Below are 24,407 nucleotides of genomic sequence, written 5' to 3' on the forward strand. Positions count from 1 at the left end.
TATAAGTGGGATTTTGACTAAAAACAATATTTTATATAAATAGCTAAATGATAACTTCACTGATGTGCTAGTGGCATTCTACTTTTATCAATAAAAATTGCTTAATAGACCTTGCTTTTTCTATATTTGTATTTTGATCAGAGTTATAATGTGTCTCAGAAGTCATTTAGCTTACAAGTTCTTGGTTGCAATTTTTTGTTTCTCTTAGTAGAATACAGACGTCAGGGTGGCTATCAAAATTTTTACATATGAGCTTTCAGTTTACTACTCAAACTAATAGTATACAATTTAGTTTTTGGTTTAAAGAATAAATTAGAAAAAGTTGCAAAATCACACAGATTTTAAGTGAGCCTACCATATAAACTTATACCCCAAATGATCATTTATTGGTGAAAAATGTCATTATGGTTTGTAGCTACTGTGTTCATTCACTCAAAATTGGTTGAGAGTGCTCTTAAGTTGAAACACTACAAGGCAATAACCAGATAGATTCCTCTACTCTCCTTACACAGCTTAACACTAAAATAGAAGAGAAACACTGAGAGGAGTTGGGAGAGATTTGGGACACCAGGGACCATCAACGAACTCTGGGAGTGTGGGTCCAAAGGCAGAGAGGGCTCAGGTTTAGTCTGAGAACAAAACAGAAGCCAGGCACCAGTGACTCATGCCTGTAACCCCAGCTACTTGGGAAGCTACAATCTGAGGATTGCAGTTCAAAGCCAGCCAAGGAAGAAACATTCATGATACTCTATCTCTAATTATCCAGTGAATAAAGCAAGAAGAAGAGCTGTGGCTTGAGTGGTAGAGCACTAGCTTGAAGCACAAAAGCTCAGGGACGGCCCCAGGCGCTGAGTTCAAGTCCCAGGATGAGCAAAAAAAGCCAAGAATGAAACAAAATGGACAAAGAGAATACTAGTGAGTAAGTGAGCTGCTTATATACAGGGAGGAGAAAAACGGTGGGGACTAGTTTGGGAATGTAGATTTATCTTTCCGGGTAATGGAAACCTATTTAAAAACAGAGGGATGGGTAAGGGGGAGGGATAGGTAAGGGGGAGGGATGGGTAAGGGGGAGGGATGGGTGAGAATGTTGAAATGGGTGACATTGATCAAGATATACTGTATTCATAAACTGCTTTTGTTCAATGTCAACTCTTTTGCACAACTACTTAAAGATAATCATAAAAGAATTTAAACACCAAGTTCCCATTGTACCTCCACATACATGCATGCATGCATACATACATACACACACATACATAAGTAAAAGGAGTCCTCACACTGAATTCACCATTTTAGAATACACTGGAAACCAAAGATATACAAGTGAATTATGAATAATGGCTTTTGAAGCAAAAGAATAATCTATAGGCTGTTCTAAACTACCATCACACGCCCATTCTCCGCCATCTTGGTGAGCTCCTGTCTTGGTGTGGGCCTCTTGTTACCCAGCCCAGTGTCAAGGCCCCGCCCCTCCACCCCTCCCCAGGACCCAGGCCCGGTACTCACTGCACCCCGCCTTGTAGCTGAACCCAGGAGGAAGGAGGAATCCTTGCTGGGCGGCTGCGGCCAGTGTCCTCTGATCCGGAGGAAACACGGGGATCATTAATGGCGGCAACTGGCCTTGGACCTGCTGAACAAGACAGAGAGGATCAAAGAGAAGAAGTTCCCATGTCTTCCATTCTTCCACCCTCCTTCAGTTCATGGTTAAAGGAAATCTTTCATTCAATTAAATACAGTGGTACGCAAAATCCTGGATGAACAATCTTAGTGAAACACCAGGCCTTGAATCTACCTCAGATTGGGAGATAGAACACAAGAAATCCTAGAACTTTCTACCAGTCTGACCTCCACTCTGCTGAGTTTATTCTGCACCACATGCCTGCCCAGTTGAATGAAATCATCACTGCTTTGTAGAAATCTTGTTCCTTGTTTGACAAATGTAAGGGCTCAAAAAATGATTACTAGGTGGCAATGAAGTGAAATATCTCTCTGTAATTAACATCTATTAGGACAAACTCTTTTTTTATCATTATCTTTAAGTAGCTGTACAGAGGAATTGTCATTCAACAATAGTTTATAAAAAAATGCATCTTGATCCATGTCACCCATTTCAACATTCTCATCCATAGGACATATTCCTTCCTATGAAACAAAAACTAAACCTGTATCCTTTCTTTAATCTTTGAATAACTTCATTATCTGAAGATGAACTCTCATGTTCACAGACCATATGGTAAGTCTTAACAATCTTGAATAACAGGCCAGAAGAAAAATTATGCAACAATGACAGCTTTCCCCTTTATTTAGTGAAGAAGTGACTGGTCTGGTGGGAATGTAAACTAGTACAACCACTCTGGTCAGCAGTCTGAGGGTTCCTCAACAAATGAAATACAGGTCTTCCCCATGACCCAGTCATACCACTCCTGGTCACCTAGCCTGAACATCACAAGCCAGGCTCTGATAAAGATGCCTGCACACGCATGTTCATTGCTGCACTATTCACAACAGCCAAGTTGTGGAAACAGTCCCACCACAGAGGAGTAGATCAAAAAATGGGGTACCTATACACAGTAGAATTTTACACCACCTTTAGAAAGAATAATATTATGTCATTTGCAGGGAAATGGATGGACCTAGAGCGAATCATGTTAAGTGAGGTAAGCCAAGCTCAGAGAGACAAACTGTGCATGTTTTCTTGCATATGTGGAGGCTACATCTAAAACAGAGGGACATAATAAATTGTACAGGTCTTTAGGAATTCACAAACAGTGAGACCAAAGGGAGATTCTATTAGGAGAGGAACACAAAGGTGCAAGACCTCTGTGCTTCTGATCACACAAAAAAAATTTATTGAAATGAACTCCAGGAAATGGAAACGAGAGGTTTTTTTTTTCCTTTTTTGTTGTTTTTGTTTTCTTTTCCTTTTGTTCTGTTTGTTCATTTATCTGCCTTTGGGAGGGTGAGAAGAGGCATAGAAATGGAGGGACAAAAGGTGAACAAATGTAGCCGTGGTCTTTACTGGACATGATGTGGAAAAGGAACTCTTCAACTTGTGGGTGAGGGTAGGAGGGACAAACTGGGAGAGAGAGGAGAAGGAGGGCATTGTCCAAAAAGAAAGGGGCTCATGACCTGACTTTATATAACTGTAACACCTCTGTACATCACCTTTAAAATAATAATTTTTTTTTCAAACAGAAGTGACTGGTACCAAAAAGAACCGAGTTCCTTTACCATGGCCAGAGAATGAATAGGCAAGACCTTGAGTCCAATCTCTCTCAATTCTGAATTACTCTGGAACTCTGTTATCTCCATGTTCTTTGTCATTTGGGGATTATGTTCTAATTATCTGGTTCCACTTTCATATATGGGACTCACACCAGCTAGCAAATAAATCATGATGGATCTCTCCTTTCTGTGAACTGTGTAAGAAATATAAGCTAATGTAGTCATCACTGTAGAAGTGGTCATTAGCTGCAATACCCAGGATTATTCTTTTCAAGTAAATATTGAACAAGATCTCCTTTGTGAATGTGATTACTGGTGAGCATCTGTCACAGGTTATATGAATACTAAAAACAAGGAATACAGTAAAAATCACATATCTGACACTTCATTCCTCTTAACTAATCCTGTCACGTTAATTTAGTTATTTAACAGAGATTGACTAAATGTGTACCATGTACAAGAAACTAAGCTAAGCACTGAGGTATAATAATAATAATAATAATAATAATAAAGCCCCCCAAACCCAGTTCCCACATCCATACGAAGCTTGGGTTATAATAGGGATGCTGGAATTTCACAAAGTCAATGACCTAAACAGAAAAAATCATTACAAATTCATACTGACAACAATCTACACAATACTTCACCATATTGTAAGTTCCTAGAGCTCTTAAGATTCTTACAAGTTCTCATCATTTCTCACTTTCAACAAAACAAAATGAAATAACAAAGAAAAAACACACAGGACTCTCTATTCCAATAAAAATCATTTCTCTATCGAAATCCAAACCCCATACAGTTCTCCTTTGCTTCATCTTTCAGAGTAAACCTGTGAGCTATTTCCAAGATTTTTGTTTGGGGTAGTGCATCTCTCGAGGGATGGAAATGCAGAGAAAATGAAGGGAGTCAGGGAGACAGAGACTATAAGAATGGTAGATCTGCTTTCTTGATTCTAAATTGGGATTCATCTTTATTTTTTGCAAAAAAGAAAAGAAAAAGTTTTTAACCTCTTTCTGTCACAGGAACATATAGAAACTGACAAGAACTAGAGGAATTAAAAAAAGTCTTAAGGTGAAGGCTGAAGGTTTGTATCATTGCAGACAGCATTTTGGAACACAGTTAAAGAAAGCAAGAAAACCCTAATGGAGACACCAATTGATTGAAAGCTCAGAAGTAGAGGATGGGCAAACACATAGGGGATAAAGGATCTAAAATAAGAGGCAGACATGCTAAGACCAAACAGCATGGAGCTGGCTCAGCGAGAGAAGAGGGAACAGAGCAGTGTAACAAGCGTTTGCTGGTCCAGCCCAGAGCTGTGGTCATCTATTACATATCTTTTATATTTCATGTAAATTATTTGAGTTTTATTTTATATAGCACATCTGCTCCTCTTCAAAGCACCACCAGTTGTAAAATGCACCATAAATTTAATAAGAGCACTTTGGAAAAAAAAGAAAAAGAAAAAGATCCTCACACTGAACACATGCATACCCATAGTTTATAAGAGACATTCATATTTCAGACACAGTAAGATTTGAGACAAGGATGTCCACAGCCAAGTGCTGTTGGCTTACACCTCTCATCATATATACTTAGGAGGCTGAGATCTGAGGACTGAGGTTCAAACACAGCCCAGGCAAGAAAGTGCTAGAGGCTCTCCTTTGCAATCAATCAACGAAAAGCCAGAACTGAAGGTGTGGCTCAAGTGGTGGAGCACCAGGCTTGAGTGAAACAGTTGATTGAGAACATGGAGCTACACATAGATGAGATGCACTCTAACCAAGCTCACGACCTCCACTATCTCTCTTGCCTTCTCTAGAAAGTTTCTGCAGATTACATTGTTTTATGTTCATTCATACATATAAGTACAGTGTATGCATTCATCCTGCTTTACCAGTCCATCATCCTCACGCTCTTGCAAGTATGGCCCCAAAGCAGTTGTTTCCTTTCCCTGTCATTTGCTTTGTTCCCCAGTATATTCTAAATGTGCAGGAGGGTTGAAACCCCTTTGGTCATTTGTAGAGCTTAAACTCAGGACCTGGGCGCTGTCCCTGAGCTTCTTTTGCTCAAGGCTGATGCTCTACCACTTTGAACCACAGCACCACATTTGGCTTTCTGGTGGTTCATTGGAGATAAGAGTCTCACAGACTTTCCTTCTCAGGCTGGCTTTGAACTGCAATCCTTAGATTTCAGCCTCCTGAGTAGTTAGGAATACAGGCATGAGCCACCAGTTTCCAGCTCTCTCTCCAACTTTTCATTGTTCAACAGTTTTCAATGAGTTCCAATGCCATGCTTTCTCATAGACACAATGTATTTGATATAATTTGTCATTCATCATTCTCTCTCTCTCTCTCTCTCTCTCTCTCTCTCTCTCTCCCTCCCTCCTCTCTCCATCCCCAAATAGCAATAGAAAAAGAACCCAAAAATACGAGAATTTGCTACTCACTCCTGGAATGGACAGATAGGCTTGCCTAGCATCTTCAGTGACCATGCTGCTTTAATTGCTGTATCTTTGTGGTATGTTTTAATAATGGTACATTACCACTTTCTTATTGCTATGCTGTCTGGAATTTTTTTCATTTATTTTCTCCTATTGAGTTGATTATCCTGATACCTTGGTGGTGGTAGCCATCAAGCTGTGGTTTTCAATTTATTCCAGACCGCAATGGCTTCATATTTACTCTTGGTAACTGCATTTCTATTGGTATTTATTTTCACTAAGAACTATTTTTCTGCTATTGTGTGGAGAAGATTTTTTTGATTCTCTTATGTAACTGCACCAGTATGCCTGTATGTAGTAGTTCTGTACAGTACATTTTCTCAGATAAAACTTTAGTAACATAATTTTAATATTATAATAATTATAAGCAACAATCAATTCAGAAGCTTTTTGTTAAATATAGCTATTCTAAATGCTTGCCTTACCTCTGGATCAAATTATTGGACACATCTTTTAGCATTACAATGGATTGTAGTGTGAAATTTTTGTTTTTAAGAATGCCATTCCGGGTGGCGATGGCTCACGTCTTAATCCTAGCTACTTTAGGAGGCTGAGTTATTTAGGATTGTGGTTCAAAGTCAGACCATGAGAAAAGAACGTCAGAGAGATTCTTAGCTCCAATAACCATCAAAAGGCTGGAAGTGGAGGTGTGGTTCAAGTGGTAGAGTGCTAGCCTTGAGCGCTAAGGCTTAAGAACAGCACTCAGGCCCTGAGTTCAAACCCCATGACCGGTTATACACAAAAAAGTAGCATCATTTAACTCAGAGCAATAACCTAGCAATTACCTGGGATAGGGAAAGCATTCTGCTGCTAAGGAAATAGATCTCACATGGCCAAATGAATGGCTCTCAAACCTACATTGTGGTAGATGGAAAGTTAAGATAGGAGCTGCATCCCATTTTTTGTAATTCACCATTCTTCCCCCAACATTACAGGAAATGTGAGGGGAAGAGGTGGAAGGAGAGAAAAGGAAGAGAAGAGGAGGAGGAAAATCGATGAAATAACACAGAACATAATCCTAAGATCACCATTCCAAAAAGGAGATTTCTACCGCCTACCACAGGACAGCTTGCAAAATGCTATTAATATTCACAATAAACACTAAAGTAAATACAGTCCCCAATGAGGGGTTAAGTCATGTCTTCAACACCTAAAATCAACTTCCAAATGCAGTAGTCCCTCATTATTTGTGCATTATTACTTGTGGATTATGTCACTTGCATGATTTTCCCAACCTCCAATCAATACTTATGTGTTGCAGGGTAGCTCATAAACCTGAACAGAGTAGAGAAAGGTTTCCCTGAACTGTCTCCAAACCTGGTGTTAAATGGCTGGGTAGCATTCCTAAGGATGAGGTCCATTGTGGGAGAAAAGAGATGGATTCGTTGAGCCTCATTCAGACATGAGTTTGAGTGCTGTTGGGGTTAAGTTGAATATGAATGAATTGATAAATAAATGTTCAACCAAGTGCTTTTAAACAGAAGCATACATGAAACAAGATAGGGATGGATGGACTGATGGAATTGCTAAGACAGAGGCTCAAAAGAAATTAAGTGTATTTCCCCTAGGAGCAATTGTTTAGAATTTACCAATCTTCTGTTCATGGCAACTGTGTGAACATAACTTGGATGAATGATGAGCATTGACTATTATTACTATATCTTAGCTGCTGCTAAAATTTAGCCATCATTCAGAAGAAAAAGAATATAGTAGAACAAAACATTACAGTATTTTCTGGACAAATTCTCAACCTAATTGCCTATAGGGTTAGTAATTCATTCTGTGTATCAGCTCATTTTGAATATTTCTAAAACCTGATCGCTACTAAATTCATTTATTTTCCTTCACTTAATGCATGAAATTTCCTTTAAACTCCTAATTAAGGTTTAAAAATGTGTGACATTTTTAATTAAGTTTCAATAAACTACTTTTGTCACAAATTTTGGTCTTTTTATTGGGGGCATGTTACTAACAAGTTAGAATAAATTGTAATTAATTTACAAGGTTCTTTTCTACATTTTTAAACTTTAAAATATAATGCCTTAACACTTTCATACTGCCACATAACACTGTGTATAGTCCTGCCCTCTAAAATTTCATGACCCACACATTAGCCATGCCATCACACTTACAAAGTGTAAACACCTATTAAGTATTCAGAAGCAAATATATCACAATAACGATTGTGAAACTCTTCAATTTGCTTTGTGAAGTTGTTAAGTGGAAGCTTACTATTATTAATTTGACTTCCAGTTCAATGGATCCATTTATCAGTTCCTTAATTTCATGAATATCCAACTTGGCAGAAGGAGAACTTTTGGGAAATGCAGGATTAAAAGATGAATTCATATTTAGGCTTAATCACTAGGGACTCTGAGTCCATTGGGGGGCAAATGAACAGTTATAAAACCCTGTCATTAACTCCCAGAGATAATTCTCCATCATTCATTCACCGATATCATTTATTTGTAGTTTGGAAATACAGAAATAAATTCTTGTCACAGAGAAAAGTCTTATGATAGTACATAGGTTATAAGAAGAGAGTGGATCGATTTACAGTAGAGTGAGCTACTCTACTGTACTGAGAGAGATTGTGTGTGTGTGAGAGAGAGAGAGAGAAAGAGAGAGAGAGAGGTATTGGAAGCTGAGTGTGGACAGGAACAAAACAAGAGGGGCAAGAAAATATGATATTATGGCATAGAATCATGAGAAGTCTGACAAAATCAGTCTAGAAGTGTGGATAAGAATCGAGACATTCTGGTTAGACATGGAGAATCACCAGGTCTTAATGAAGGCAGACAAAGTCCTCCAGGAGAAGTCCAGGACAGACGTAAAGACGATGGTACCGGTCAATGGTTGAGCAAAGCTTTGTCAGAAGCAATGTGACTTCAATTTAGGGCAAGCCAGGAGACATGGAGGAAAACGATGCAGCATGAATCAGGTGAGGAAAATGAGGGAAGCAAAGATACTGGGTCAATCCATTCCCAGGTAGAATCAAGAACTAAAAACCATAGTGGGCAGGGGTGGTGCTCAGGCTGAGGATGAATGGAGCCTGCGTGGTGCTGATGGAAGAGCGCTTTACAGTGTGGACACGTGGAGAGCATTAGCTAGGAGAATGCATTCTGGAAGCTGGAGAGGGCTGGGTGGCAACACAAGATACAGTGGAGGAAAGAAAACTGAGCATCAGAGTAAAGACAAGTCACAATTATGTCACAAGGAAACAACGGAAGCTTAAGACTGAAGGAGAAAACTCAGAGTAGTAATGATTCAGAAAGAGGATTTTTAGAGAGCAAAAACAATGTCATGGGGACTTGCTAGTTAGATGAATTCACATCATTACTATCCTTCCTTGGGAGAGAGCTGAGAGAGAGAGAGAGAGAGAGAGAGAGAGAGAGAGAGAGAGAGAGAGAGAGAGTGTCCTTGGACTTGAACTCAGGGCCTGGGCACTGTCCCTGAGCATTTTCGCTCAGGGCTAATACTCTACTGCTTAAACCACAGTGCCAGTTCTGGGCTTAGGGGTGGCTGATTGGTGTGAAGAGTCTCACAGACTTTGTTGCCCAGAAAACCAGAAGTAAAGCTGTGCCTCAAAATGGTAGAGTTCTAGCCTTGAATGAAAAAGCTCAGGGACAGCACCCAGGACCTGAGTTCAAGCCCAAGGAGAGGCACAGACACACACAAAGGATAATAGAATATACAAGACCTTGTGACAGTATCAAATTTCTGAATTTTTTTTTTGCCAGTCCTGGGGCTTGAACTCAGGGCCCAGACACTGTCCCTGGCTTGTTTTTGCTCAAGGCTAGCACTTTACCACTTGAGCTACAGCACCATCTCCGTGTTTTCTGTTTATGCTGAGCAATCAAACCCAGGGCTTCATGCATGCTAGGCAAGTACTCTACTACTAAGCCACCTTCCCAGCCCCAGATTTCTGATTTCTATGATTATTTTTTTTCTCAAAAATGCCTAATTTCTGGGAATAAGTACATGAAATTGTGTGTCCATAAATTCCAACACTCAGGTTAGAGAAGAATTATGGGGTTTAGGAGATCTTTACTCAAGGATAGGTTCAGATGATGTCAAAACTGCTTTTGTTTTTGTTTTGTTTTGTTTTTTTGGCCAGTCCTAGGCCATGAACTCAGGGCCTGAGCACTGTCCCTGGCTTCTTTTTTGCTCAAGGCTAGCACTCTGCCACTTGAGCCACAGCACTACTTCTGGCCATTTTCTGTATATGTGGTGCTGAGGAATCGAACCCAGGGCCTCATGTGTACGAGGCAAGCACTCTTGCCACTAGGCCATATTCCCAGCCCTCGAAACTGCTTTTGATCACTAGTGGACTTCAGGTTTTAGAAGAGGAAGAGGTACAAGGAAGGCATTAGTAGAATGTAAAAAAAATAATAATCAGAAATCCAATAGCTATGGAAATGGGGGAGTGATTATTGATCAAGATGTCCAGGGCTCATAAATCGTTATGTTGAACTGAAACTGCTTTGTACAAATACTTACAGAGAAAAAAACCCACAACAAACCCCAGAACAACAACAACAACAGAAAGCCCCCCAACACCAACAACAATAACAGCAAATGCAAAGATCTAGAAAAGCTGCAAGATCTCAGGAGCCTGTCCCAGCAGGGCTAGGATGCTCTACAATGTGTTTACAGCAGGTACTGAATAGTCGCAATGAAAGGGACTTGTAGGGCTTCCATCAGTCCAATTGCAAATAGACTGGAAGATTTGAAAGTTTGCAAATTCTCCTCTGGAGTTTCGTGCAATGAGCGTGCGTCATCTTTAGGGATACGTTCACCTACGACGGAAATGTTGTCACCTTCAATCAGGGCTCCCAACAGCTACTTAGAAGCCCATGCCGACCCTACGCAGCAGTTTCTGGGAAAATGAAGAATATAATATTCAAATGAGATTCCTAGAGGGGTTTAGGTAGAGGGGATCTAATGATTCAAACTGGAATAAACAGAAGAACAAAGCTGATTTTCTCCGTCAGCCAGAACAGACCGGCAGGATCTTCAAGGACTCACTAATAGTTTGTCATTTTTTTCACTTCATGAACAATAAAGTGGATTTTTACCAGTGTCTCTCCCTCCATGTAATAGTCTTTCAGAGGAAAAAAAATAGAGTCATTAAAAATTAAGCAGTCAGTGTATCCTGCAATTAGGCTACTAGGAAGATTAAAGAAAAATTTCAGAAGGGCTACAGGAACATAAAAAAAAAAATCGCTAAATTCACAAGCACTGCCTCTCTCCTTTCCACCAGTCACACTGAAGGTTTTAACACCCCTACATTCATCTGATTTAAGACAAAGACAAAGTAGCCATGTTCTTTGAGAACAAAAATGAACAGCCATGTGGAATAATTTTTTTTTCTTTTTACATAGTACACTTCTTCGGCAAAAAGCCACGGAACTTTTTTTTTTTTTTAAATTGTTTCCAAGGATAAAAGTGACTATGCCAAGCAAAGTGGCTTCAAAACAGGCCTCAAAAAATACTAATAGAAAGACAGATGGTTCTACTAAAAGCTCGGCTGCCAAGATGAAAAAAAAAAAAAGATAGTAAAGGGGGAAAAAAAAAAGAGTGATGCTATTGAAACTGACTGCAAAGTTATCTGATGACTACAAATACTTCAGTCCCATAGCAAGTGTTAACTTTACCTCCAGGGCTGATAGAAGCCAAAAGAACTCCCACACATTCCATTCTCTTATGCCTTCAAACCTGTCAGTGCCAAGCCCCGTTGAGCAACACACGCATGCCCTTCCTTCTCACCGTTCACACTACAGAAGCAAAATATTGCATGCAAGCATTTCTATTTAGGAACAGACCCACAAGGAAATGGCTTTTCCCCTCCTCTGTCTTCCTTTTTCTTTTTCAGAACTGCATGTCACAATTTCTTTTTGCAGATTTCCCTTGTTTCCTCTTCTCTCTCAACTGAAGGAAGAGCCTCTGGGCTTGATGAGTTAAGATCATAGGGACTCCATTTGTATCAAGAAAGCAAGAAGCAGAAGGACAGAGAGGTAAACAGAGTTTGTAAGGATGGAGAAAAGGATTCCATGCAAGGACAATTTCCTTCCCAAGCTAGGACTAGCATACCTCTACTTCAATTCCTTTGGGCAACTGTCATTTCTTATTAACCAGATCTCTACTGGAGCTAATAGAGAGAGAGAGAGAGAGAGAGAGACATTACATGGTTGCCGAGTCTTCCCTAGAAAGCCTCATTGCATGACTGCAGTTTTATATGTCTGTGATGTGTTTATTGTTGGCATCGCTCCTAGACTATGGCCTCTTTCAAATGGTTTGGTGAAGACCTCTCTACTTTAAGAAGAGGAAATGGCATTCTGAAAGCTAGGCAGGTTTGACTCATCAATTCTGCTTGTCTCACTGTAGACTGTATTTTCGAAACCAAAAGATCTCAGGGGCTGGGAATATGGCCTAGTGGTAGAGTGCTTGCCTTTGCATACATGAAGCCCTGGGTTCGATTCCCCAGCACCACATATATAGAAAAAAAAACAGAAGTAGCGCTGTGGCTCAAGTGGCAGAGTGCTAGCCTTGAGCAAAAAGAGGCCAGGAACAGTTCCCCAGGCCCTGAGTTCAAGCCCCAGGACTGGCAAAACAAAACAAAACAGAAAACAAACCAAACCCCCGCCAAAAGATCTCATCCTTACAAAGGAACACTTTGATATGCATTCAAATAAGGTCAACGTGGACGCAAAATGATGATATTTATTATAAATGTAAGGCATGGTTCCATCATAAGTGTTGCTTTGACTCTAGGATCTCTACATGCAAAGTGGATAATCATGGAAAATTAACAGTGGAAAAATAAAACACATCATGATGTAAAAATCAGAAAACAAGTCAGAAAGAGTGAGGCAGGCACACAGCTATTTGATTCTCCAGACAGTGTTTTAAATTGATGAAAAAGGTGCTGATGAAACCATCTCAATCCACGCATGCTTTAGGGCACAGTTAGTATCTTACTATTGATGCTATTTTCTATGCTTTAGTTCTTTTCTGAACTTCAAATGGTTATATGTGAGGTTTGTAGTTCAACACGTACATCTAGCTGTGCAGTGCTTCTTCTTTTTTATTTCTTTTGAGCAGTTTATTGGAGATAAGAGTCCCATGGAGTTGTATACCTGGGCTGGCTTTGAAATGTGATCCCCAAATCTCAGCCTCTTGAGTAGCTGGGATGACAGGCATGAGTCACCCTTCCGTTCCCCTCCCCCACCCCACTTTTATCCTCCCCCGACCCAAACTCATTTTATGTTTCCCACTTCCTTTGTCACATTTGTACATTGATTATTTCAGCTGGATTTGTCCCCTATTCTGTTTTCCATCTGGTCTTCCCTTAATGTCCTGTCAGCTTACCTGATTGTCATTTTGTGGAACTGTCTGTTCATTGTTCCAAAAGTCTAAAGCCATCATTTTCCCCAGTTGTGGCCTGGTGGAAATCAAATCTCTCTTACCACTCTGTGTCTTCTTATAGGTGTGATCATTTATATTCCTTATCAAAGTTCCTTAGAGCGGAGCAACATGGTTCATGCAAGCACACATAGCTGTCTGGCCACGTTCCTGGAAAGCCCGAGTCCAATGACTTTTGTGAATGTTAGTGTCATCCTAGTTTATATCCTGTATTACTATGTCCATCGTCAAAAGCAAAAGTAGATCTAAAATGGTTGATGTGAGATACGATTCAATTACATTTCCTAGGATTCCACGGTCAGATAATGTAATTAAACCAACTATTTGACTTATGATTTATTACATTTATTGATTTATGATTTATTACATTTAGCTCAGTGGCTTCAAATTAAAGGTTATTAGTGGTTTTATATGATATGAGTCTCAGTGAAATTTAAGTTTTTCTTATGAATTGTACCTAAGCCAGGTGCTGGTGGCTCACATCTGTAAACCTAGCTACCTAGGAAGCTGAGATCTGAGGATTATAGTTCAAAGCCAGGCCAGGCAGGCAAGTCCTTGTGACTCTTATCTCCAATTAACTACCCACCCCCCAAAAAAGCTGGAAGTGGAGCTATGGCTCAAGGGGCGGAGCACTAGCCATAAGCAAAAAAACTCAGGGACAGAGCCCAGACCCTGAGTTCAAGCCTCAGATCCAGCACAAAACAAGCAAACTGAAATTATATCTAGATAAAGAAAGTAGGAATGGAAAATGAGCCTGAAGAAAAGAGAATAGGTGGGATGGGGAAGAATGACAGAAGGGGTGATTCTGAACAGGAATCACGGGGCAGTTAAGAGTGACTTGTGGGCTGGGGATATGGCCTAGTGGCAAGAGTGCTTGCCTCGTATACATGAGGCCCTGGGTTCAATTCCCCAGCACCACATATACAGAAAATGGCCAGAAGTGGCGCTGTGACTCAAGTGGTAGAGTGCTAGCCTTGAGCAAAAAGAAGCCAGGGACAGTGCTCAGGCCCTGAGTCCAAGCCCCAGGACTGGCCAAAAAGGAAAAAAAAAAGAGTGACATGTGAAATTGGAACTCCCTCGTACCACCTTCCGAAGTTCAGAAAATAAAATAACACAATAAAAAAGAAAACGAATAAAAGAAAATAAAATGAAATGGAATGAGTAGATAAAGTAAATAAATGGAAGGGTGGTTTACCAAAACTTTCATTATAGCTCTTGCTGTACCAAATGAGTGACACCCACTTGCTTCAATCTTTTCTTAGGCCAATATTTCCCCAAAGTCAGCTCTGGCACATATTAGCACTATAAGATGTATTAAAAAGGAAAGCTCTGTGGTTAAATTTAAAAAATATATATCTAAGCCAGACACTGGTAGCCCATGCCTGTCATCGCAGCTAGTCAGGAGGCTGAGATCTGAGGATCACTGTTCAAAGCCAACCCAGGCAGGAAAGTCCATGAGACTCTTATCTCCAGTGAGCCACCAGAAAACTGGAAGTGGAGCTGTGGCTCAAAGTGGTAGAGTGCTAGCCTGGAGCAAAAAGAGCTCAGGGATGTGTCCAGGCCCGGAGTTCAAGCCCAGTGACCAACAGAAAAAATTTAAAGTATCTAGAAATTATTAATTGAGGGTGTGGTAACTGGGGTGATTGATGAGTATGGAATTTGGGATGTATAAGGAAAATACCTTAGAGCTGACAGTGTAGCTCATTAGGACAGCACTTTCCTAGCATGCATCAGACCATAGGTTTGCTCTACAGTAACACACACACACACACACACACACACACACACACACACACACACTTTTACTCTTGCCTGAAGCAATATTGAGTATGCTTTGAAATAGTTATGTTTTATATTAGATACAGCAATGTTTTACACTTTTATAAAGCATTTGAATATGTATTAGTTCATTTGTTCTTTGTCTAGCCTCTTGAAATTAGTAACTAAGGTACTGCTATTGCCAATCTTATCAATAAGAAAAATTACAGGGAAAGTTTCTGGAAATTCCATATGATCCCATAGTTAATCATCGATTTTTTTTAATATTCCCTAACAGGTTATAAAACAAAATGTTATAACAACTTTCTGAAATCAAAGTATGAATTTACAGATAGCACAAAACACTGTGACCAAATTAACTCCTACTTTGTTTTTCCTCTCTGCAATAAAGGAACACATCTAAATGATCATCAAAAGATAAATTGTTTTTAACCTATTTTTATACCATGATTAGTATTTTGATTGTATATTCAGTTTTGCTTCATGCTTTCTGCACAAAATACCTTGCAGTTTTTCTATGTGCATATCCTATGTTACTTTAATAATCTGATTACCAACCAGTTAAGCAGACATGTAACCAAACATTCTTGTACTTAGCATAGCACTTAAGGGGATTTAATGCAGAAAATGCTATCATGCCATTTGCTAAGTACTTGAGTTATTTTCAGTTTCTGCCCATGTCAGTTGACAATAGGAAGACAGTTCTTTGATACTTGATGAAGGAGAATTAGGGATGGAATGGAATTTTTCACTTCAACACATAATTTTCACAGGTTATGTATTATTAATATTCACTTCATGCCACTCCCAACTTTTGACTATTTTTTGTTTGTTTTATTCAGGATATTTCCCTTATCAGTAGAATTATTTCCATGCCCAAAGTATAGATTATACCACAATTTCACATTTTCTCTCTTCTACTACATTGCTCTACTTGTTGCCAACAGATTTTAAATTCTTTCCAGTCAAAAGATCTATTCTTCCACCAATGGTCAAAAGAGATTGTAATTGGTGTAGCTGAAAACTTCAACAACCAAGGAAAAGCAACAACTGACAAAATGTAAGAAATGAGAACATACTGGCGATACCATCCCAAATATGGAAGGAATTCTGACATTTCAGTAGTGAAAACAAAACAAATAACAAAAAGCCAAACTGAAAAGCCGGGCCCCCCCCCCAAAAAATGGAATAAACATTTCAACAGTGTAGACTCAAGAATGGACAACAGATATATGACAAAGAACTAGCATATATGAAGCCCTAATGAGCTATCATATCACATCTGTTGGTTATTAGACAAAAGAGAAGAGGTAACAGATGTTGGCGAGGGTGTGGAGAAGAGAAACCTTTTGTGCTGTGGGTGAAAATGTAAATTAGTATGGCCATTATGGAAAACAGTATGGAAGAGGTTCTTAAAATATCAAAAACAGAGCTACTAAATAACAGAGCAACTTCTCTGCTGGGCATATACATGAAGGTAATGAAGCTAACATCTTATAAAGTGCTTTCCCGTACACATTACAAAACTATTCACAGGAACCAAAATGTGGGAACAATGTGGGTATCCACTGATGTGTAAATGGACATATGTATACATATATGTATATATGCATATACATATATATGCATATATACACAAATATATACACATATCAAATTATGTGTATATATTCTTCATCTACACGTGTATTTACATATATATTTATATTATTATTACATGTATACATTCTGTATATATACACATGTATATTCCAGAACAAGAACCTTGCATGATCTCACTTAATGTGTGCAAATTCCAACAAAAGTAGAATATGTAGCAACAGGCTGCAGAACAGGGGTTAACATGGTCACCGATGGGTGGATGATGGACATGGAAAGAGGTAGGCCACAGAGAATGAGCCATAAACACATAGCATGGGTTTGCCTAAAGATCCAGTGAGCATCAGGAGGACTGTAATTAATCTATTTTATTGTACACAGGCTATTTGTTAAGATTGTAGTTTTCCATATTCTTATGACACACATATACAAACACATGAAACTATGTAGATTGTGAGATATGTATATATATATATGCGTGTGAGTGTATGTGTTTATTTATACATCTATCACTACCTCATACTGAATGCTTTAAATATAGACAGAATAAATGGATTTTTTTAAATCCATGCTCCCGATGCAAAAAGTACTTCATCTGACTTAGACTTGAGGAGATTGCTTGTTTTTAATCTAGCTTGAGTCTCCTTGCTTTTATGGCAATCATAACTCTCTAAGTAACATCCACCTGTTCATCAGTTTGTTAAGTGTGCACTTACTTAAAGTTCCCAACAATATGGCAGCTAGGACAGAAATTGCTATTGGAAAAATTGAAACAGGAGGAGAAGAAATCTCAGGCAAGTGAGTCAACCAACTTTTCAGACTCCTAGAAAGATCCCACAGATGTAAGAGAAGATGCTAAAGGCATAAGGTAACTACTATGGTTAATAACATTTCATTCTCGGATTTATATCCTGTCTGCATGCCAAGTGATGATAGAGTTATATTAAAATGATTTGTGTGTGTCTCCAGGATAAGCTGTTTTGAAGATTAGGGGCATAGCTCAAACATTCTAGCTTTATATATAGGTGATGTTTAATAGTTGATCACTGATCTGGTTATGAAAATATGTATTTACTTACTAGAGATGTTGATGCAGTTTCTTCTTGTAATAGTTTAGAGCTTACTAAATATGTTCTTTATTTAGAGTTTGTCAATTTTTTCTTGAAAGTGATGTCTTGAACCATGGCAAATAACTGGCTGAACCCATTTTCTCTCTGTCTCTCTCTCTGTCTCTCTCTGTCTCTCTCTCTCTCTCTCTCTCTCTCTCTCTCTCTCTCTCACACACACACACACACACACAATGTATTGCTTTCCTCAAGTCCCAGTTCCAATGATGACACTAAAAGGTTTTGTGTATTTCATTAAGTAGAGAAATAATCTATATATACAGAGAGAATTCTGAGGTGCCACTAAAGAAATAACCTACGACCTGCTATCACTTGTTGTTTATGAAAAAGACGCACATCTTAGTTACTCCTAAGGAATGGATGCAAATGTGAAAACTACTTAGAAAATAAGTTCAAATGGGAAACATTGTATGGTGTTGAATACACTTAAAATTCAGGCGATGTCACTTACTAGCAATATATAAAGAAAGTATAGAAATGCATGAAATCCAGGGCTTTATTTACAGGCGTGAACTTTCAGATGTCTCCTTCAAAAAAAAGAAACTTCACAAAAAATTAAAAATAAACTCTTTCGATGAAAATCCAAACAAATAGCTACATCCTTACATTCTGGGCTCAAAAAATGTGAGTGTATGCTCATAAATTTGTGTATGTGTGTTTGTGTGTGTGTGTGTGTTCTCGTTTAACTACTCAGGGCTGGCACTGTATCACTTAAGCCACAACTCCACTTCCAGCATTTTTATTGTTGTTGTTTTTTTGCTACTTAATTGGAGTTAAAAGTCTCATACACTTTACTGCCTGAGCTGGCTTCAAACTGTGATCCTCAGATCTCAGGCTCCTGATTAGCTAGGATTGTAAATCCAAGCCACCCAAATCCAGCCCGCTCTTCTATCCTTTATTCACTTTTCCCCAATATTATTCAATGTTTTCAGTTAGAAATTGTTAGTTCAGGTGGGCAGCTTGCGTGTGAGCACTGGTTTGGTGAGCTGCAGCATTCAGAGTACACTGAATAGTAATGAAATATGGATTATCAGTAGTAAAAAAAGACCTTAAAGTAGAACTCCTACAAACACATTAAAAATATCCCCTCATGCAGCCATATTACAAATCAGTCAACATACAGCCCCCTTGTTTCCTTCCTTTGTAAGTGAGAAGTCCAGTTCTTTGGTCCCATAGTCTCTGGTGGGGCCCAGCACCTAGCTGCTCATCCTGGACACTCTAACAACAAGACACTCTCTGGGATATTTGTTACTGAAAAGAAAATACATGAAATTACTAGAAAGATCACTGGTAAATGCTATTTAATCTGAGCTGGTGGCATATTTTTGTCATTGGACAACCCCATGAACAGTGTCATGTAGGCAATCAGAAGTTTTTGAGTCTTTCAGGCATGAACAGATACCATTCACTGAATGGTCAAGGGTTTTACATTCTTTTCAATGATCAAAGCGAAGGAGGGCTAATCTTTCTACTTTGTTAAACCTGGCTGATGGTGTCTAGTAAGCAGCACTGTGATTGGCCTTCACATAATAATATTTAAATAGAGATGGATTGCTGTAACACCATGGGTACTATACAAATTCTATGGACTGTTTTCTTGACTTAAAAAGTTTTTTGAGTCTTCAAAATTGTGTCAATTCTCACTTATCCAGATGTTTTAGGGAAGGCAAAGAAAACCCACTGACTGCATGAACTCATTCTATTTGCCCTGTCTCAGATTCTGATTGTTGCTAATGTTAATAATGCTTTTATTTCACTAAGTTTATAGCACAGTGCTACACTGAATGTTGCCACTTATTTACAGATCTTTCCTTCTTTAAACTCAGTGAATTCCTTAGTATATGTGAGGCCATGGGTCTGATATGCAGTACTGCAAAGCTAAGCCAAAGGAGATCTCAAATACTCTAAGTCCTTAGAAAGGCAAAATGAGAGTTCAGTAAAACAGAACAAGTGTGGAGTCAAGGGAAAGGAGTGATCAAAAGAAGAGGAGAAGTGTGTGTGTGTGTGTGTGTGTGTGTGTGTATGTATGTATGTATGTGTGTGAATGCAGTCAAGAATCTAACGCAGAGGGGCTGGGGATATGGCCTAGTGGCAAGAGTGCTTGTCTCCTATACACGAGGCCCTGGGTTCAATTCCCTAGCACCACATATACAGAAAACGGCCAGAAGTGGCGCTGTGGCTCAAGTGGCAGAGTGCTAGCCTTGAGCAAAAAGAAGCCAGGGACAGTGCTCAGGCCCTGAGTCCAAGCCCCAGGACTGGCCAAAAAAACAAACAAAGAATCTAACGCAGAGCTTACAAAATTAAGAAGTATGAAGGAAGGGGTAGAGAGGGGAAGGGGTGACATGATCAAGATGCATTGTATTCATAAACTGTTTTGTTCAGTGCAATTCCTTGGTGGTATAACTACTGAAAAAATAACAATAAAATCATAGTTATTCACAAACTAAGCACACAAAAAACAAATGAGAAAAGAAAAAGAAAACACACTCACATACAAACCCATACACACACTATCCTAACCCAATGAGACAAGATAATTTTATCACCACCAATTTAGAGATAATGCAACTGGACTGATAGCATGTATAAGACATAGAGTGCATTTCCAAGCAGTCTACCTAAACACAAGGTGGCTAATTATTCACTGGTGTGTCTCCTGGCACTTTGAACAAAGAATCTGAAACCTATACAGCAAAGAACCTTCTTTGTAAAAAAAAAAAATGAATGATGACTATTATGAAGAGATAAAAATTAACACATAAAAGTTATAAAGGCAAAACAATGCATAAAAATGGGATACAAACATGAAGCATGATTAAAATGAGAGCATCAAGTCAACTGCAATACATGTAAAGGACTAATCTTACCAAATGAAAGACAGAGGCCAATGATAGAGGATATTTAATAATGTTCCACTGTATTTTGTTTGTGAGATCGAACTGATTCCTGATGACAAAAAAGTTCCAAAGGATAGGAAAAGTTATATCAGACTACTATTGATCCAATAATGTTAACCTAAAAGATCCTACAATGCCCATACTGATATCAGACAAAGTAGGCTTTAATGCATAAAGGGTAATTATTGGATGTGAACATCCAGAAATAACAGTACAAGTTGCAGTTCAATAAGAAAGTACAATAACTCTTAAGTTATATGAATCTAATAAAATAGCCTCATAATTTATGAGGCAAAAACTGAGGGAGTTGGAAGAAGGAATTAACTGCCTCCAACACTGTGGGACATTTTAGTACAACTTTCTTAACTGCTCAAAGCAGATTAGGCAATCCAGACAACATAATTATCAATCTTAATCTAATGAACATAGGTAGAATTCCAAATGTAATAATTGAAAAAAAAACCCCAAACATGCTGCAAGACACTGAGAAACTCTGTAAAAGTTATTTACAAGGCTCAACGATAAGCATTTCCACATGCTAAACTATAAAGCAAGATTCCAGAGACTTAGTATTATGCACAACGATAATATGAAAATGTGTTTTTTTAGGCAGAGGGAAAAATGCTCATTTTAAGAAATGGATTCCAAAAGCAACAATTTCACTTATTGCGTGAGTGATTTTTCTCTTTAACTTCAGGTCTGTGAGGTACATTTTAAAAGAAGATGAAACATTTACCTAGGAATTGAGTCTGTATTTCCTTTAGAAATACAATTTGATTACTGAAACATGATCCTTATTTTTTCAATGTGTTTTGCCACTGACAAGTGGGATCATTAAAATCTCTGTGTTTGCTCTAATTAATGTGTGGGTGGTTGGCAGGAATTAGAGGTTATTTAATATTATGTAGTGGTTAGCATTTCAAAACCTGTATAGTTTGAAGATTGCATTATTGGAGAAAGCAATCAAGAAGAATAAATTTAAAACCCCCATGTCTTTTTTTAAATCAACATCATAGCATAAAAACTTTGCTCATAACATTTTGAGCTGTTCCTACAAATTCTTTCCTTGAAACAAGAAAGATTTCTGTCCTTGAAAAATTTGAAACATGTAGTATCTATATAAAAATATCTTGCAAATATTACTAGCTGTTAATACTATGCAAGTTGAGTTGATTTAATCTTACAACACAAAAATCATCTAACTTATTATGGATTTTAGTAAAATTGAACTCATTAAAATTTTCACTCCAGATACTTCTGACTGATCTTAAACATGAATAAAAAAGGTATAAGTACAAATGTTTTTTATGTGATCAAGATATATTGTGTTCATAAGCTGCCATGTTAAATGGCAACTCTTTTGTACAACTACTTAAAGATAGTAATAGAAAGAAAAAATAAGACACATTTAAGCTCTGGATGGTCATGTTAAATTACAGTTGCTTGGTAAAAATTTAAAGACTGAACAAGTAGAGCTATATTGATATCTGCATGACATAGCTTATAATCATAGTGGAAAGCATTTACACAAGTTTATAAAGGAAGTAAATGCTCCGATAAGACATGCAAGGTCTTAACGAAACTAAGCCCAAACGATGGTGTAAATGTCAGTGTTAAATATACCTCTAATGATAGAAGAGGAAGATGTACAGTTAAGAATTTCCAGCATTCTGGTTATTTCTGCCTTGAGCAGGCCATTGAGCCGCTCCTTCAGTACATCTCAGTAACTTGTATCATTTAAAAAAATAAAATGAAATGTATCAGAATCTCCTAGAAGCAGAGCTTTGTAAAAACTTCCATCCCCATCTCAGAATTACTACTAGAGGGATGGCTCAAGCTGGAGGGGCCCAACCTTACAAACTCAAGGTCTTGAGTTCAAAATCTCAGACTAACAACAACAAAATAGGTTGTTACCATAAATCACGACTGATCTGTACAATGTCAATGTATCACTCATCACCATTCATCTTTCAAAATGACAAGCTTTCACTGATGAATCGAAACCCAAATTCATATTACTGACTAAATCTAAAGGTCATATGTGATTCTCAAAGATGGCAAAAATCTGATTGTGATCTTAATCCGCAAATGGCTCACCTGCAAGAATGCTATTAGAGCAGGCTAAAAACAAACAATATTTCAGTGTGTGTATTTATGACATTTCAAAGTCCAAGCAAAATAGTATTTTATGAGCAACTGGATTTTGTTCCACATTTTCTACGTATTTGTTGATAGATTTTTCTTCTTAGATCCTCTCCACTAACACTAGTATTTCACAGATAGGTGAGTTCTTTTCAACAAATACATTTGAGTAAAGAGAGAAAGGAGGGAAAAAAAAAAGAAAAATTTCCAAACACAGAGAGTTAAAAACACTGAAGTTAAGAAAAGAGATGAAGAAAAATGGAACTGGGGCTTGGAACAAAAGAATAGGGAAATGTTGAGAGAAATAAATGCGTGGCTGAGGATTTAAGTAGTGTAGACAAGAAAAAAAACATAAAGAAATGCATTTCTGCCTCTTTCTAATTTCAGTATTATGCTAAATGTACAATCAAGATTTCCAGGTTTATCTTTAAAAAAAAACACTAGAAATGTACTCTACACTTTGTCCTATTTCTAAGCCACTATAGGTATTGAACAGCAATTTACATGTGATTTGCATTTTTTTTTGTACTTGTGGTTTTGGTAAGTCTTCCAAACCTAATGACTGTTCCTTTGGCCAGCAACATAAATGCTATAATCACACAATTATTGTACTGAGAACAGTTTAATTCAACATTTTGTTCCCAACCACAGAACAATTACTCAACAATTTCGGTTAACCAGACTAAGCTAGCTGCCTGGAGAGAAAGATGAAAATTCACAAGCTCTATTGTCTTCCAAACTAGGCAGCCACCAGATTTGCTGGAACTTTCTAGTTCTGTTCCTTGAATTTCTTTCCAGGATCTCTCACATACCTGTCCTTATGCAAGTGACTCTAAGGACTTTGCTGTTTTCTCGGGTCCTTTTTAATTATACATTTGCATATTTTGAAAGACTAGGCCATTTTGATGTCTCTGGAAATGTAGGCCTATAGATAAATGCGCTTTCAAAACAGTTAATCTAATGATAGCTAATACAAAGAGCTGCAAATTCAAAAGAATCAGTTCAAAACTGTTCCTTACAGGTACCCCATGGAGCTGAAAGTGACCGGCAAGGCCTCAGAACCACAGGATTCTCATCTATCATTTAAATGACATGACTTCCTGTTGAATGTCAACCTGCATTCTGTATTTTTTAATTTTTCCCCCAAAGAAAAGCAGAGATGATTCACCTAATAGTGGTTGCTAAAGCTTCTTTGTGTATTGTTATTTAATATTAATTTGAATTGATCCATACTCCACAGAGAAAAGTATCTGGTAAAGCATGTGAGACACACAGCTTCCTTGGGTGAATCTCCATGTTACCTGCAATCGTCTTCCAGAATTACGTGTAATAAACACCGACAATGTTATGTCACACTGTGCAAGACCGGAAGTTACAAAGAGGGAAAATTGCTCCATGGCACAAGTCCATTAATGACTGGTTAAGTGGGAATTGGAGGAAAATGGATTGCCCTTCTAGGCTTCTAACTCTTTTTCATTTCAGTTCCTTTCTTTGTTTCCTTTTCTTTTGCTTCCCCTGTCTTGTCTCGTTCTTTCATTTTACAAAGAAGATGGGGAAAAGCACAGGAAAACTATAATTTCATACTTAGAGAAAGCCTAACAAGGTAAACAGAAAAAATTATGGCTTTCTCCTATGTAACACTACCTTGAAAAGTATCAAAGAGCCAGACATAAAGACAATTCTCTCTCTAATCAAGAAATGAAGACAGAGAGG

The 24,407-nt window shown here is 38.2% G+C and overlaps 1 protein-coding gene across 12 annotated transcripts in view; it reads right to left on the reverse strand.

Annotated features, from left to right (window-relative positions):
- The window catches only part of Sox5 (SRY-box transcription factor 5), an 884,924-nt gene that overhangs the window by 121,383 nt on the left and 739,134 nt on the right, over positions 1-24,407 (reverse strand). For 10 of the 12 annotated variants that reach the window (XM_048335235.1, XM_048335237.1, XM_048335233.1 and 7 more), the window contains one exon: positions 1,507-1,630. In XM_048335235.1, the coding sequence (XP_048191192.1) occupies positions 1,507-1,630 (124 nt within the window). The remainder of the gene's footprint in view (positions 1-1,506; positions 1,631-24,407) is intronic. The other 2 variants (XM_048335240.1, XM_048335229.1) reach the window with 1 other exon arrangement.

Source organism: Perognathus longimembris, chromosome 27 (assembly GCF_023159225.1).
Source record: "Perognathus longimembris pacificus isolate PPM17 chromosome 27, ASM2315922v1, whole genome shotgun sequence".
Taxonomy (NCBI): Eukaryota; Metazoa; Chordata; class Mammalia; order Rodentia; family Heteromyidae; genus Perognathus; species Perognathus longimembris.